This window comes from Dendrobium catenatum, unplaced genomic scaffold, assembly GCF_001605985.2.
Source record: "Dendrobium catenatum unplaced genomic scaffold, ASM160598v2 fragScaff_scaffold_188, whole genome shotgun sequence".
NCBI lineage: Eukaryota > Viridiplantae > Streptophyta > Magnoliopsida > Asparagales > Orchidaceae > Dendrobium > Dendrobium catenatum.
The window spans coordinates 41,339-56,444 of NW_021318650.1; the positions used below are offsets into that span (position 1 = coordinate 41,339).

The 15,106-nt window shown below is 32.4% G+C and overlaps 1 protein-coding gene across 2 annotated transcripts in view; it reads right to left on the reverse strand.

Annotated features, from left to right (window-relative positions):
- LOC110102986 (protein XAP5 CIRCADIAN TIMEKEEPER) overlaps positions 1–15,106 on the reverse strand; it is a 43,717-nt gene that overhangs the window by 968 nt on the left and 27,643 nt on the right. For both annotated transcript variants that reach the window (XM_020831524.2, XM_020831517.2), the window contains exons 8-11: positions 14,875–15,006; positions 14,729–14,782; positions 7,423–7,488; positions 5,771–5,845 (exon numbers count right to left, since the gene is read on the reverse strand). In XM_020831524.2, the coding sequence (XP_020687183.1) occupies positions 5,771–5,845; positions 7,423–7,488; positions 14,729–14,782; positions 14,875–15,006 (327 nt within the window). The remainder of the gene's footprint in view (positions 1–5,770; positions 5,846–7,422; positions 7,489–14,728; positions 14,783–14,874; positions 15,007–15,106) is intronic.

Genomic DNA, 15,106 nt, shown 5'->3' on the forward strand with positions numbered 1-15,106 from the left:
GATTATAGATAAGAGTTTGAAAAAAAATATTATAAAAATTAATAAAATTGAAGATAAAATTATAGCTTTAAAAATTACTATTGATGCTAAGATTTTAATAATATAAGGAATTCTACTCCTCAAGTAAGTTTGAATATGTATTCAAAATTAAAATTCTGAAATGACTTGGAAGAATGAATACAAAGGGTAATTCTTGAAGAAAGAGTATTCATGAGAAGAAATTTATACGAAAATATTAGTGGAGTGGTAGAGGACTTTAAAAGCATTTATGGAGGCTACGAGTTTAGAGCGACCAATGAAGGTAGTAAAATTATATTAGATTTGTTCTAGTTTATGATTTTGTAATTGCTAATATTTTATTTAAGAAAAGAGAGAAATATCGCATTACTCATATGAATGGATATAATAAAACTCAGATTGATTATTTTCTTATAAGAAAAACATATTGTTTAGATTACAAAGATTGTAAAATTTTTCTAAGAGAAATTTATGTATCAAGCATCGCTTTTTAATTTTGGATTTTAAGATGAATGAGCGAAAAATAAAATGTTATCATAGGATTAGATTGGGATATTCAAACAAGACTACAAAAATTTAAGAATAAGATTCAAGATCTTAAAATTTTACCTGTACATAGGAAAGTTGATATTACATGAAAAAAATAGCTAGTCATATTAAAAAAGTTGCAAAGGATATGATGTAGTATCTACAAAAAAAGCTCCAAATAATAAAAATAGTTGATGGTGGAATCAAAATATGCAACAAAAGATTTAAAAAAATAAGTTTTGTTATAAAAAACTATTTTAATATAAAAGATAAAAAGATTTGGAAAGATATAAAAAGATATGTAAAGAGTTTAAGAAAGTAATATGCGATGCAAGAAATTAAACTTTTAACAATTTGCATAATTGATTAGATACAAAGGAGGGTTAAAGATATGTGGATAAGTTAGTCAAACAAAGAGAAAGGAGAACTAAAAAATTTAGTTCAAGTGAAATGCGTTAAGGATGAAGGTCAAAAAGTACTTTTATTATAAGAGAATATTCAACAAAGATAGAGAAGATATTTCGATAAGCTTTTCTTTCAATGAAAATTGTAAGAAAACAATTGACTTTAGTGACTTAGCAATCTAAATAAAAATAGAGATTTTTATTTGTATCGTCACATTAGTAAAATTGAATTAGAGACCATTTAAAGAAAATGAAGTGTAGAAAAGTTGTTGGACTTGATGATATTCTAAAAGAGGTGAAAATGCTTAGGAGATGAAGGTATTTCTTAGCTTACGAAACTTTTAAATATTATTTTGAAAACTAAAAAGATGTCAAATGATTGGTGGCAGGAATATATTAATTCTGATTTTTAAAAATAAAGGTGATGCACAAGAGTTTGTGAATTATAGAGGAATTATGTTAATGCGGTATATATTAAAACTATGGGATAGAGTTATTAAGCACATGTTACGCTGTGATACTAATGTTTCTCAAAATCAATTTAGATTCTTATAAGGTAGGTCTATTATAAAAGCTATATATTTATTGAGAGGCTTAATGGATAAGTAAAGAGAAAATAAGGATGATCTACATATAATATTTATTGATTTAGAAAAATCATATGATAAAGTTTTAAAAGAAGTGTTATGGAGAGTTCTAGAAAAGAAAGGAGTTAATAATGATTATATTCAAGTCATTAAAGATATGTATGTAGAAGTTGTTACTTGTGTTCAAACACAGAGTGGTTTGACCAAGTATTTTCCTATTTCAGTTGGATTACATCAAGGATTAACTTTAAATCCATATCTTTTTGCTTTAGTCTTAGATGTTTTTATAAGACATTTGCAGGAGTATGTACCTTGGTGTATACTTATTGTTGATGATATTCTCCTTTTTTATTAGACTAGAGAAGGCGTTGAAGGAAAACTTGAATTATGGAGGTCAACCTTAGAGTTTAAAGGTTTTAAATTAAGTAGATCTAAAACCGAATAAATAGAGTATAATTTTAATACTAATAGATCTAGTGAGGGGATTGTGACTTTGGAAAATTAAGTCATTAACAAGAGTATACATTTTAGATATCTCGAGTCTACTGTCCAAAATAATAGTGAAATAGATGTGGATATTATTAGTAGAATTCAAGTTAGGTTGTTGAAGTGGAGGAAAGCACCCGGCTTGTTGTGTGAGAAAAAAGTACCCCTCAATCTTAAGGGGAAATTCTATAAGATGGTGGTGAGACCTGTTACGCCCAATTTTGATCCCTTATATTCAATCTAGAGTGTAATAGAGAAAGAATTTGAACAATCTTATCTCTTACTAATACACATCCTAAAATACTTCTATCAGGACTAAGAGAGTAGAAAATGATCAATCCAAACTTGTTCCAAAACTTCAAATTTATCAAAATTTAAGACTATAATCAATATTTCATAATTCGAAGCATATTTAAACACATCTAGTAAATATATCAAGTAAAATACAGAGCTCTACTAAACTTTTAAATAATATTTACATACCAAAAAATGTTTGTACAACTTTTACTTTGATCTTCATGTTCACCCAAAACGTATATACCCAAAAACACGTCCTATCTAATGTCCTACTGACTCATCATTTCATGCAGTACAACCACTGCTAATGAGCTAGAACTTAATGAAATATATAATCAATGTATAAGAAATAATAAGCATGTTTGCAATCAATTGAAAACTCAAAATTTTTTATAATTAACATAAAATGCACATAACATCATTTTCTGTTATGTTCATTATTCAACCATTTTATACGTGTAATATGATAACTATAGGCTTTTACACATCTAAAGCTTTTTAATTTAAGGTTGGATCCGCATTCTCAATTCTTAAAATTGAAGTACTCCCTCATTCAAGGTTAGATCCGAATTTTCAACTTTGAGAATTTCAAGAGTGTAGCCTCACCAAATCAAGTCTTTTGTCTTTACTTGTGCAAGCATAACTCAAATATATGACATATCCCACATTTTCATAACAATTATATATTTCCCTCATATATATTATTATAATAATTCTTTGATGAATCATTAACTAATTACAGAATAAAACTGCAATTAATGTCATCAAAATCATATACAATGTGAACTTATAATTATATAATTTTTTTCAATTTTTTATATCATAGTTTGAGTATCTCACCTTGTTAGGAATCGATTCTTTTAAACTGTGTCTTCTTTTTCTTTCGTAGAACATCTCTATCAAACCTCTTCTCATTCAACCCAAATTTTCTCTCCTAAATTCAACCACATTAGAATTTAGTCAACAGTCTTTTTTCTCTCTCTCTACTTTTTACTAGCTCTATAAACAATCACCAAAAATTCTTTTCTTGTTCTTAGTTCCCTAGCTGAATTTAATGATCAATAGTTGATTTTAATAACTGAAGTAAATTTCATTAATGAATTCAGCAAACAGCAACTGCAGCAGCCCCTTACCTCTTTTCTTTTTTGAATTCAATAGTTAATTACTAAGATCCACTATTAACAATTAACTACTTAACTTTCATTGTAGCCTTTTCGATTATCTAAAAATGTAGTGGACTGATTACTAGAGAGGGCAATCAATGCTTGTGATCAACTAATAAGTATTAGTGGAATTAAGTTCATGTATTTAATATTTGGCGGAGTGAAAATCCCCTCCCGTTGTTTTATACTTGGAGTTGAGTGGCTAGTCGCAAGCATGAGAGTTGGGAAGGGCTGAAGCGAAGACAACTGTGGGCTGGGGGAATGTTAGCAAGGGATATAGTAAAGAGGTAAGGACTGAAATTAAAATTTCAAAAATTTTGTTATACGTTGAATTCAATTCAGTAATTATGAGAGGGAGAAAAGATAATATTAATTTTATTTGCTTAAATAAGAGTTAGTTGAAATTAGTTTTGATTGAAATCAGTTTGTTGTTCGCTGAATTCAAGAAAAACCAAAAAAGAGGTAAGGGGTTGTTGCAATTGTTGCTTGCTGAATTCATTAGTGAAATTTATTGCAGTTATAAAATTAACTATTGATCATTAAATCAACTAAAAAATTAAGAGTAACAAAATGATTTTTGATGACTATTGTTGGAACTAATAAAAAGTAGAGAAAAAAAAGTATGTTGGCTGAATTCTAAAATGGCTGATTGTTGAATTCAAGAGAGAAATTTATAGTTGAATGATAAGAGGCTTGGTGGAGAAGGTGTATAAAAAGAAAAGAATACAGAATTAAGGAGAACTAATTACTAACATGGTAAGATACTAAAATCATGGAATAGGAAATAGAAAAATTTTATATAATTATAAACTCACATTGTATATAATTTTGATGACATTAATTCCAGTCTCATTCTATAGTTGATTAACGATTCATCAAACAAGTATTACAATAACATATTTTTATCATGATAGTTATGAAAAGGTGAGGTAGGTCATATATGGTGGATATGCCCACACAAGTAAAGGTGAAAGACCTGACGAGGTAATCCTAATAAATGTTTGGAATCGGACCCAACCTTAAATGAGAGAAAAGATTTAATTCTAAAAATTGGGAATGCGGACCCAACCTTGAATTAGAAAGTTGTAAGTATGTAAAAGCTTATAAACATCATATAACTTCCATAAAAATATTGAACAGTGAACATAACAGAAAGTAAGGTTTTGTACATCTTATATTTATTATAGAAATTTTCTTGCGTTTTCAATTTATTACGAACATACTTAATTATTTTTTATATATTGTTTGCATATTTCAGTGAGCTCAAGCTCATTAGTAGTAATTGTACTATAAAAAAGAAGTGGGGCATTAAACAGGATGGATGACTACCCTTTTTGGGTACATACATTTTGGCTATACATAGAGTTTAAAGTAGAAGTTGTATAGAACTTTTGGGTACGTAAACATTATATGAAAGTTTAGTAAATTTCTATATTTTACTTGATGTATTTGCTAGATGTGTTTAAATATACTTTCAGTTATAAAATATTGATTATAGTCTTAACTTTTAAAAAACTATAAATTTTGGAAGAGTTTGGATTGACCATTTCCTACTTGGCCCTGATAGAAATATTTTAGGATGGGTCTTAGTAAGAGATAAGTTTGTTTAGATTCTCCCTCTCTGTTATACTCTAGATTGGCTATAGGGGGTCAAAATAAAGTGTGACAAGACCAATGCTTTAAGGTGCAAAATGTTGGACATTAAAAGAGAAACATACAAAATAAGTTAAGTGTTGCAGAGATAAGAATGCTTAGGTGGATGTATGGCTTCACTCTGAAAGACGAAATCCAAAAGAGTATATACATGAAAAAGTTGGAGTAGTCCCAACGACAGATAAGATCAGAGAGTCCCCTTAGATAGTTTTGACATATAATATGACTCGGTTGAGAGACCCGGTTGAGAGAGTTGATGTATTGGATTTGGTAGAGCAGAGGTAGACCTAAAAAGACTTGATTATAAAATATTTTAAATGGTCTTTTTTTATTAGATTTAAATGAGAATTTTACTCTTAAAAAGACACAATGCAGAATAATGATTTATGTAGCCGACTCCATGTAATGAGATAAAGGCTTGATGTAGTTGTAGCTATCACACTCTAGCATATCAATTATAAAAAATTGTTATATATTACAGAAATTTAAAAAAAAATAATTATAAATTATAACCCAATAGAATTATGGCAGCTATCTACAAAACAATATTATAAAAAAAAAAACTATCACAAAGAGGCTCTTCATGAAAATACCATACATTCTGAAGAAAATGAGACAGCATAGACGAAAATACCTCCCATCTTGAAGCAGGAAATATATGCTTGTTCTTCTCATACCAGTGTCGTTCTACAACCTTTCCAGCATGCGACTGAAAAATAAATTATGATTCAGTGAGCCAGACAGCTGTAAATGATGAGATTTGATTTGACATAACATAGCCAAAAGCTGTACAAAGTTTTAAAAAACTATCTAAGGCTTTAAAAATTCTGTAAGTGTATCAAAGCATCTGTAAAGTAGCCTTATATATCAAGAAAAATATTTTTAAAAAGCCTGTAAAGTACCTTTAATAAGCTTGAATGTTAACTTTAAAAATCCAGTAAAGTTGCTTTAAAACTTATGCAAAGTAGCTTAACAAGAAGTTGCTTTACAAAGAGTGTTAAGTACTTTTAGAAAGGCTGTAAGAGAAAATGCTAATTGCTGTAAATAGCCAGTAACAGATTTGGAATCAATGAAACAAAACAACGAAATAAAAGAAGCTAGAAATTTGGAATAAATTTGGAATATCTATAATCCTTTTATTTGCTATAATTTATTAAAAATCCACACCTGATTTTATTTAAAACCCTGCAAAATTTCTTGAGGGTGCAGATGTGATGAAAATGCCAAATAACTGGACGTTTTCAGTATAAACGCTAATTGATGGATTTTTTTATGAAAACACCCAATATCTGAGTGTTACACCCAATAATGAAAACACCTATGGCGTTTTTTATCATTCTTTATTTTTTTTAACCGTGCTCCTATCAAAAATAGGATTAACACGTGCTCTAGCTCAAATATTTGCCTCTAATTTTTAGTTTCTAAATATGAAATTCAAATTTATGATCATTACGGTTCATCTTCTTTTAACACCATAAAACTTAATGCAAATAGAATTTTTCAGTATTCTTAAGATTGTTTAATCATCCATCAAATGCATCAAAATTCTTCGGCTCAGAATGTTATACTTTAACATGTATATGCACGAAAGCTTCTTTTGGGTTAAGCTAGCTTCACACTCAAACTTCAAATATTTACTTTCAAAAAATAAAAGTTTGCTTTCATGCACATGAATATAAGATTCCTAAGACGTCTAATATAAGATCGTAGATTCATCCATCATTGGAACGAATTGAAGAATAATCACATCCAACAAAATTAATAAGCTTCATGCTAACACAAAAACAAAAAAAATCTCTTGAAAGTGCATCAAACAAAATACACTAAATTGCATAAAACTCATGTGATATACCATTAAACACAAAAGAAGTTAAATACATATTCAAACATCCATACAGCCAATTTAGCCAAACTTGATGCTCGAATGAATAATAAAAAAATATATGCATCAATTTCATTCCATTTATTCTGATTCATTAAACATCCATACAGCCAATTTCACCACACTTGATGCTCGAATGAATAATAAAAGCATATATGCATTAGTTTAATTCCATTTATTCTGATTCATAAAGCTTTACAGAAATAGTTGAGAAAAGACAAATGAAGATGATAATAATGGTTCGGTAAATGAAGGAAATAATTTGAAAAATATGAACCCAAACTTTAATCAACTCAAAATCAAATAGATTTAAAATTATTTTCATTCCATTTATTCTAACAAATAGATAGTTGTTAGTCGAGGCCATTCAAGAAAGAAAAATGGACGCTTCACTGAAATTATACCTCATCTTTCTCTATAGTGGCATCAGCAACAGTTCGCACATCCTCATGAACATCAAAGTGAAAAAGCTGCAACAGAAATCAACCAAGTAATATCATTAACAAGCTAAGTTTCCAAAACAAGGAGCACCTTTTTTTTAAAAAAAAACATGGAGCACCTAGGGAAGTTTCCAAGTGAATGAGATTGTGAAGTGCCACGAACCTGGTGAACACGACAATGGCTTTACAACTATGATTCTAAGGTTCTAGACTTGCACACTCAAGGACTTTAGGCTACACTTCAAAATAAAGCATGGCACTGTGAAAAATGCATTAATATAACGAAATGGGTAATTACATGCATATTTTGCAGTTTTCTGAAGGAAGAAAATAAAGTTCAGATCACCAAAGCGGGGGACAAAGTATAAAAGATAGCAAGCAAAACCTATTAACCCAAACTAGAAATCAATCCGCTGCCTTCTGACATTATATATATATATATATATACACACTCTAACCTTACATAGTAACAGTTCAACTGATACAGCTAGCAGTAACAGTTCAACTGCCCATGTGGGGCCCAACACCTCTTTTATCACCTATAGGAGAAGAGGCTTTGGGAGTAAGCTCTTTGGGAAAGGAGGGGACTCTTTGAGAAAGATGTAAGAGGCATTTGTTAGATGTAAGGGGCATTTATTAGGGAGGATTTGAGCTGTTTAAGGGAGAAGATTTTGATAGGTTGGGGTTTTTTTATGTTATGTTTTGAATTTTTGCAGCAGCTTTTGTGAGGATTTGGATTCCTAGTAGCTTCTAGGAATTGTGGGGAGATGATTCACCTCTCGAACAGTGAATCAACTTGTATCTTGTCTTGCTTTGCTTGGAAATTAGTAAAAACAACTCTTTGTGTTATTACTTGATCTATTTGGAGTAAGTTGCTATTTTTTTTATATTGTTGTGTTATTTTGATCATCAAGTTTTATCAAATTGGTATCAGAGCAAGATTCGGGACCTATGGTGTCAAAGAAAGGGGATGCTTTGGAAGAAAAACTAGAAGGATAAGTTGGTCAATTCAAATCTGAAGTTGAGAAAAGGATTTCATCCATGGAATGAAGGTTTTCTAACCTAGAGGACATGATGAAGAAAATATTGGAGCTTCGCACCCAACTGGCAACATCAGAGGCGAGGGGACTGGCGGGTGGCTAAGGAAGTGGGGGGAACACCAATATCAACACAATAAGGGATGATCGAGAGGTAGAATTCGTGGGCGATAGGGAAAATATATCACCTCTTGACTCGATAACCAGAGGAAAATGGGTGAAGGATATATCATGAGGAGAAATGGGGAGGAAAAATTAAGGAGGGTTGATTTTGATGAAGAGGATATCTATGAAAGGAGGAGAGGTGGGACAGATCACAAAAATCGTTATATGGGAGGAGTAGGAGGTAGAAGAGGAAGTTGGAGCGGAGGGGATTTGAGAGTGAAAAAATTGAAGATGCCCGTTTTTGAATGGCATGATGTTCATGGGTAGATCTATAGGGTGGAGAGATACTTTGCAGTGAATGGGCTGACGAAGGAAGAGAGGCTCACGATGGCAGCTTTATGCTTGGAGGAGAAGGCCTTGTCTTGGTATCTTTGGAGAGACATAAGAGAACCAATTCGATCGTGGAGGGAGTTCAGGGATAGCTTATTAGAATGTTTCCAATCCAGTCGGCAAAGAGACTTTTAGGAGTAGTTCTTATGCAGAGTCAGAGACCCATAGCTTATTTCAGCCAGGTTTTGACCGCCAGGGTCAAGCTGAAATCAATGTATGAAAGAGAGTTGATGGCAATAGTGTTGGCAATACAGAAGTGGCGACCTTATCTATTGGGAAGGCATTTCATAGTCAGGACCGACCAAAGAAGTTTGAAGTTCCTGTTAAAGCAAAGGATGGTGGCAGAGGTGCATCAACGGTGGTTTTCCAAGTTGTTGGGGTATGACTTCGAGATTCAGTATAAGTTCGGGTTAGAAAATAAAGTAGGAGATGCTCTCTCCAGGCGTAGTGAAGACCCTCAAGTTATGGCTCTATCTAATCCCATGGTGATAGATTGGGAGGCTTTGAAGCATGAGTGCGAGCAGGATGAGGAGCTGAGTAAGATCAGAGGGGACTTGTTATAGGACAAGGATAGCCATCTTGGTTATTCTTTGATGGGTCAGAAGCTGCTATGTCAAGGACGGTTTGTGCTTTCGAGAAAATCGCCACACATCCCTCATTTATTGCAGGAGTTTCATGGTACAGCTATTTGGAGGGGGGGCATTCAGGAGTTCATAAGGCATATCATAGACTGGCAGCAGAGCTATACTGGATGGGCATGGAAAGGATGTAGAGGAGTTGGTGGCCAGTTGTGATGTGTGTCAGAGACACAAATATCTAACTATGGCTCCAGGTGGTCTTCTACAACCATTAGCATTACCAGAGAAGGTGTGGTAAGAGGTGACTATGGACTTCATTGAGGGACTACCTAGATCAGACGGGTTTACTGTGATTTTAGTGGTGGTGGAAAGATTGAGCAAATATGCTCATTTCGTTCCCTTATGCCACCCTTACACAGCAGTGTCAGTGGCAGCCGAATTCATTAGAGAGGTGGTTCATTTGCATGGCATACCCAAGTCCATTGTGTCCGATCGGGATAAGATCTTTTTGAGTCACTTCTGGAAGGAGTTGTTCAAGATGCAGGGGACTATCCTGAAGAGGAGTACGGCTTACCACCCCAAGACAGATGGTCAAACGAAGGTGGTGAATCGCAGTGTGGAGACTTATCTTCGTTGCTTTGTATCAGATAGACCAATGATGTGGGCCAAATGGTTAGCCTGGGCGGAATATTGGTATAACACTTCATATCATACAGCAACCAAGACAACGCCATTTAAAATTATATATGGGAGGGGTCCACCTCATCTGATACATTATGGGCAAGGCAACACACCAGTGTCATCAGTGGAGCAATACTTGGGAGAAAGAGATCGGGATTTAGCATAATTGAAGGAACATCTATAGAGAGTACAATAAATTATGAAGAAGCAGACGGATGGACATAGGAGAGGTGCAGTTTAAGGTTGGGGGCATGGTTTATTTGAAGATCTGGTCTTACAGACAGAGGACTTTGGCTCGACGAAGGAATGAGAAGCTTCCCCCCGCTACTTTGGACCCAATGATGTAGTGGAGCGCATTGGCTCAGTAGCATATCGCCTACGTAGCCACCGACCTCAGTCATTTATCCCGTATTTCATATATCGCAACTGAGACGAGCCATTGGAAACCACACACCCTCACCCGCACTACCGGCCAGGATATGGAGGTGAAATTAGAACCATTAGAGGTGAAAGGGGTGCGCCAAGGAGATAAGGGGATCAAGGAGGTGTTGATCAAGTTGAAGGATTTACCAAAATATGAGGCAACATAGGAGCCCTATATACTATTCATAAGCGATTTCCCTTTTTTCACCTTGAGGACAAGGTGACTTTTTGAGAGGTGAGTATTGATATAGCTGGCAGCAACAATTCAGCTTCCACCTCTTCTATCACCTATAGGAGAAGAGGCTTTGGGAGGAAACTCTTTGGGAAAGAAAGTGACTCTTTGGGAAAGATGTAAGGGGCATTTATTAAGGGGGATTTGAGCTCTTTAGGGGAGGAGATTATGGTGAGTTGGGATTTTTAATGTTATGTTTTAAATTTCTGCGGCAGTTTTTGTGAGGTTTTGGGTTCCTAATAGCTGCTAGGAATTGTGGGAGAGACGATTCACCTCTCGAACAATGAATCAATTTGTATCTTATCTTGTTTTACTTTGAAATTAGTAAAAACAGCTCTCTTTGTGTTATTTCTTGATCTATTTGGAGTAAGTTAATGTTTTTTTATATTGTTGTGTGTTGTTTTGATCATCAAGTCTTATCACAAACCTAATAGTTTTGAAACCTCAGAACTCTGATTTTCAATCTGATGCCTGTAATATAGCATGTAAATAACGAAACATTAAAGTTGATGATCATTGATTAAGTCATGTTATTGACCATGCAAATTTAGAATCAGAGTTCAATCCTCTACTCAAGAATTGAAGTAAAAGCAATTCATGCAGAAGCAAAAAAAGATAATTAACCTTGTCTTACTAACATTGTTACCAAAAAAGCATCAAAATAATAGGTTTAAGAAGTTGCGTTGCCGGTTTATAAACTAATATCATGTAATCTACTGATCATGCACACATATCAAAGGAGTGCCACATTGAAATCATATAATTTTGCAGTCCTACACTAATCCACAAAATCCAATTTGGCTGGAAAAAAACTAAGCAGAAAATCCTATCTAAACCTAAATTTCTAATTGACCTAAATATGAAGATCAACCAACCAAATATAATATGGTCAATGAGTCAAATAAAAATATCAAAATGTAACTTTTGAGGAATCATCTCTTGACATTATTTTAATGATGAATGTTTAATCCGATGTTGATTTTATTTTTATGTGTGCTTTAGTGATATATAAGTTCATAGATAGAAATTCATGACGAGAGCTAAGTAGTCCTGATATTCGATGGAATTTTTAACAAGAAGACTAAAAGAAACCCAAAATATAAAACTTCCTGCCTAGTTGATTCTAAAGGTGACTAATTCATCGCAACCAATTTTAAGCCATTTGAGTTGGATTTCACACCCATATAGGTATATCATAATTATGTGGCTTGTCAAAAAAAAATAAAAATAATAATTATGTGGTTTATCTGCTTACAATTATCTTAACATTTACCTTTCTAAGAATTTGAATTAGATTATTAGTAGTATTTTGCAAAACACTTGGCATTTCAACATTTCATCACTTGCTTCATATCATTTGCATAATTTGGGTGATTTACATAAATTGCATGAGACAATTTAAAAAAAAAAATAACAAATATGAGTTAACTATGACAATTACAAACTTTATGCTAATATAAGTAGGATGCAGCAAGTGGAGTTTAACCTAGTGATAAAAGACATTGTGTTTCTAAATCCATAGCTCTCTTTAGAAACCTTTAAAATTTTGAAAGCAAGAAAGGCAATGTTTTGGCAACTAATGGCCACAATTTAGAAATTCCTAGAAATTCTAACATAAATCTTATTTTCAACTTGTTTTGATCTTATTTCATGAAAAAGATAAATATCAAAATGTTCCATCAACACTTAACAACTTAAATGATCCCACAAAATGACTAATTTAGTCTTTATTTAAATAATTATGGGATCAAATTGATACTTGTATATAATCGGGGATAATTTTGGTACTTCAAAAAAAGTTAGGGGACACCAATTTGATCTTTTTTTTTCTTTCATGAACCTATTGTCAATAGCTTATTTCTCTTTAAATATTTTTACAATGCAACACACATCCAAATGACTATATGATTGTTTTATACAACCTATTCTCAAAGCAATTCCACTCTATTAAAAGTGGATTTTAGCGACAACAAGTGCAATGGAAAGACAAATCTGTTTGTGGTAACTCATGAAATTACATTTTAGGAAGCATAATTTATGTTTAGATTTTTTTTAAGAATATCAAATATTCAATTCGTCAGAGTTAAACTTTTAGGAACTGAGCAAATTGATATAGTAGAACCCCATGAACGATGGAATTGTGATTTATTCATTCACTACTATGGTTGGCATTCTCCTTTAAATGAATAAATTTGGACTTTTCCACTCTCCTTTAGTTGAGGAATCTAGATTTATTTCTTGTGGGGTAGGTTGTTAGATTGGTTCTTTCTCCCACTTTATGTTTATACTACATTTTTTTTTTCCTGCAGGAAGATTACGATTGTGGTTTATTATGATCCTTATCTTGCGGTGTGCATGAAAGGTTTAGCAATCCTATGATGTGCATGTAAGCTACAACTCTGAGGGTTTGCATTTGTGGTTCTATGCTAGATTTGAGATGACTAGTATATTATCAGTAGATTGTGGTTGATTGATTGGGATGAAAGTTTAAAATCAAAAATAAGTGCATGATTGCTAATTATCGTTTGGAATAAATTAAGCTTGAATTGAGCTGAACCTGTGCTAACCATACCAAGTAGCAAAGGGATAGAGTCTATATATACGTATTCTAAAGCATATAAAAAAAATCTTGGCTTGAATAAAATCTCTTTTCAATTTTAATCTTGTGAGTGCAAGCTATATGTAATTCATTTGAGTGTGATGCAAGTGTGATTCCTAAATATATGGGAAGACATCTTGTACCAGCATAAAGCCTATTTTTTCTTTATTTTGGTACTTGTGTTCCTCATTCATATTTCAACTACATATTTTGATTTGTTTTATTAGCACTCTTGATTTTGTAAATTTAGCATATCAGAAATTCAATTTATAAAAATTATATTATGATTGCTCAAATTATTTTGATCTATGTGGTTCTAAATTTTTGTTGAATTTCTCAAATTATTTGATCATTTTGTTATCATTTAGGTTCTAATTCTAACATTGCTAGCTCAAGTGGTTGAAATATTTGGTAGCTTGTGATTTATAATCCTCAATTTTCTTCGCATAATATGTATCATATTTGTTGCATTAGAAAATCCTAACTTTAAGTCATCCTGCATCGTAAGAAGTTTAGACTATCTCTTCCATTTCTATGTATTTTTTTCTTCATACATTCTTAGATGTTTGAGGTCTTATGTTTGCATGTTCAGATGCACAAATGCATAATGATTGTGTTTTTCAGTTTGCATGTGCATGCTAGCTAAGATGGATGGTTGGATTGTTTCACCTAACATATATATACATATGACAAATGAATGAGTGGCCAGATAGAGAAAGGAGAATTTTTTTTGCGTAGTAACCCACACTTTTGCTTGTATACTTCTTTGGGTCATGTATTCAATAGAAAGCATATGGCCTACTTTGCTTCACAATAAAGGTCAAATTGAATAAGCATAACTGTGGAAATAAGAAAATGTTAAATCATTTGGAAGACAGCAAGACGTAGAGCAGAGCAAATTAGAAGTCAAATGACTATTAAAACTGTATTTGATGACTACACAAAGAAAGATTATTTAATTGAAAAAAGGTGTAGGACCGATCACATAGCTTAACAGAAGTGATAAGAGAAAGATCAAAACAAATCAAAGGTATGAAGACGAGGTATGAACTATGAAAACGGCAAGATTACTGCAGCAGTAATTATCAATCAAAACAGTCAACGGCAACAGTATTCAGTAAAAGAAAAGAAATGCTTATACACAAAAATAAGAAGTCTCAGTTAATAAAAATAGCAAAAGAAATTAATCAGGGATTATAAGACAGTCCTACAACAAAGAAATTACCGGTCCACTTTTCCCTCTAGCTTTGTTGATGATTAACTCGTAGAAACTGTATTGCTAAAACATCAAAAGAAGAGAGTTACATTTATTTTCCTCTCATTCAAACAAGATGGTCATCAAATACACTCTGGAAAAAGAATAACACATACATGAGGAATGATTAGATCTTCTTTCACATATACCAAGTTCTCCACTGATGTTGTTCTTATCTCCCTAAACTCGGGGGCAAGCTGCTGCTGAACAGCTCTAAGAAATTCTCCGATGGTATCACCTTTCCTAACCTAAATAATGAGATGATTATTAAAATAAATTAACATTGAAAAGCTATAAAAAAAAGTTATATATATGTGTGTGTGTGTGTATATATATATATGACAAGGA